This window comes from Sphaeroforma arctica, assembly GCF_001186125.1.
Source record: "Sphaeroforma arctica JP610 unplaced genomic scaffold supercont1.48, whole genome shotgun sequence".
Taxonomy (NCBI): domain Eukaryota; class Ichthyosporea; order Ichthyophonida; genus Sphaeroforma; species Sphaeroforma arctica.
Genome location: NW_014040510.1, coordinates 64,756 through 67,044, shown reverse-complemented (window position 1 = coordinate 67,044; position 2,289 = coordinate 64,756). Strand labels below are relative to the sequence as shown.

Sequence of the window (2,289 nt, the reverse complement as noted above, 5' to 3'; positions counted from 1 at the left end):
TTGATGTCATGCACCCAGTTCTCATAATAAACATTCGAGTTGATGTCATGCACCCAGTTCTCATGACACTTTACCTGTCCATACACAGAGAGTACACGTGGCCAAGTGTGTGCACGACATCTTCATCACGGACATGGCCTTCACACAGAACAGTGCGGGGGTGCTGACGACGAGTGTGGACAAGCGATGTGTCTACACAGACGTACTACACACCGAAGGTACTGTAGTCATTGTATTATAAACGTATGCTCATGTGTAATACTGTGTGGGTGGTAGTGTGGGCAAGTGATTTGTGTACACAGACGTACTACACACCGAAGGTACTGTAGTCATTGTATTACGAACGTATGCTCTTGTGTAATACTGTGTGGGTGGTAGTGTGTACACAGACGTGGTGTACACCGAAGGTACTATATTCATCATATTGGGAACGTATGCTCATGTGTTATACTGTGTGGATGGTAGTGTGGGCAAGCGATGTGTGTACACAGACGTAGTTTACACCGAAGGTACTATATTCATCATATTGGGAACATATGCTCATGTGTTATACTGTGTGGGTGGTAATGTGGGCAAGCGATGTGTGTACACAGACGTAGTATACACCGAAGGTACTATATTCATTATATTAAGAACGTATGCTCATGTGTTTTACTGTGTGGGTGGTACTGTGAGCAAGCGATGTGTCTGCTTGCTCTCTTCGGTGTTTTGTGCATGAGCGAAATAAGATAGAAAGCCCGCCCTTATCTATTCTGTCTACGGAGATAGGTTTTGCACAGCCACACAGTTGATGCGTCTACTTAGATATTCTACCATATCAAGCTTGCAAGCAATTGTCAGACGAGTGCTAGTTTGACAGGACAGTCACTTACTGAGCGTACGACTGAATATATTTCGCTGTTGTTGTTTGCATAAATAGGTGATCCCATGAAATGGCTCACCGTAGCGGCGGTCATTATCCTCGTCATTTCATATCTGTATATGAAGCCTGAGGTGGTGAGGGAATTCGGACAATTCCTCAACACGCACTTCATCAAATTCAAGCCCAGAAAAGGGTACCAAGAACCGATTATGTAGGAAGCTCTGCCCCGGCTGGTAATGTTAGAGCCCAGGGATGGTTGAGTAGCTGTCTTAGATAGCTACTTCAGAAGCAAATAAAACGATACCATATCTTGTAGGAGTGAATCCAAGGCTGGTGATGTTAAACTAGAGATGGTGAACAGCTGCCTATAGATAACTACTTCAGAAGCAAATAAAACGATACCATATCTTATAGGAGTGAACCCATGGCTGGTGATGTTAAACTCTAGAGGTGGTTGAGTAGCTGCCTTATATAATTACTTCAGAAGTAAATAAAACAACACCATATCATATAGGAGTGAACCCATGGCTGGTGATGTTAAACTCGAGAGATGGTTGAGTAGCTACCTATAGATAACTACTTCAGAAGCAAATAGAACAATACCATATCTGATAGGATGGATGAGCAGATGATGGCTGTAGTTAACTGGTTCAGTAGCAAATAAAGCAATGCAATGTCATGTGACAAGGGGAACCATGACTGAGTTCTCAGTTTAGTTACAGTGATGGATGAGCAGATGATGGCTTTAGTTAACTGCTTCAGTAGCAATTGAAGCAATGCCATGACATATAGCAAACGGAACCATGATTGGCTGTGTCAGAGTGCCGAAGCAGTTGCTCAGATTCACCAAATAAGTGCTACAAAAGAAGATACAGCTATAGTGCAGCAGTCACGTTCCTCAACGTTTTGGTGGGTCATCTGGTTTGAACTGTTGTGCACATAACGTTTTGACAAATGTTCCAAACCTAAATGCCCCGTTCGGGAGTCACGGAACCCCCATTTCTATTCGTTGTTATCTTTGATCATGAGAACTCAGGTTAGCCTCCCACCGTATAATAATCGTTAGTTGTATGAAAACGGATCGATATCTGTGCTGAACTGCACGCTTCCGGTCTTATGTTTGAATCTAGACCATATCTACCTTGACGTTCGTGATTTCTAATATATCTGTTGGTTTAAGGTAGCTATACAGTCACAGACTCTGACACAGCCCATACCCTCTGAAGTGCATGAGATCTCATATACTGGCCTCCCTTAGATGGCAATTCAGGCGCACCTAACACCTACCCTGAAGTGCAGGATGTCGAACAATTGTACGATCAATAGGTATATAGGTATATATATATGTGTGTGTGTGTGTGTGTGTGTATATATATAAATGTGTGTGTGTATATATAAATGTGTGTGTGTGCGTGTGTGTGTGTTGT

The 2,289-nt window shown here is 42.8% G+C and overlaps 1 protein-coding gene across 1 annotated transcript in view; it reads left to right on the top strand.

Annotated features, from left to right (window-relative positions):
* Positions 1-1,261, top strand: part of SARC_01240 (hypothetical protein) — a gene marked incomplete at its 5' end in the record, with an annotated part of 6,852 nt that extends 5,591 nt beyond the window's left edge. The window contains 2 exons of the mRNA XM_014305038.1: positions 89-218; positions 920-1,261. Coding sequence (XP_014160513.1) covers positions 89-218; positions 920-1,077 — 288 coding nt within the window. The 3' untranslated portion in view covers positions 1,078-1,261. The remainder of the gene's footprint in view (positions 1-88; positions 219-919) is intronic.
* Positions 1,262-2,289: the final 1,028 nt, after the last annotated feature.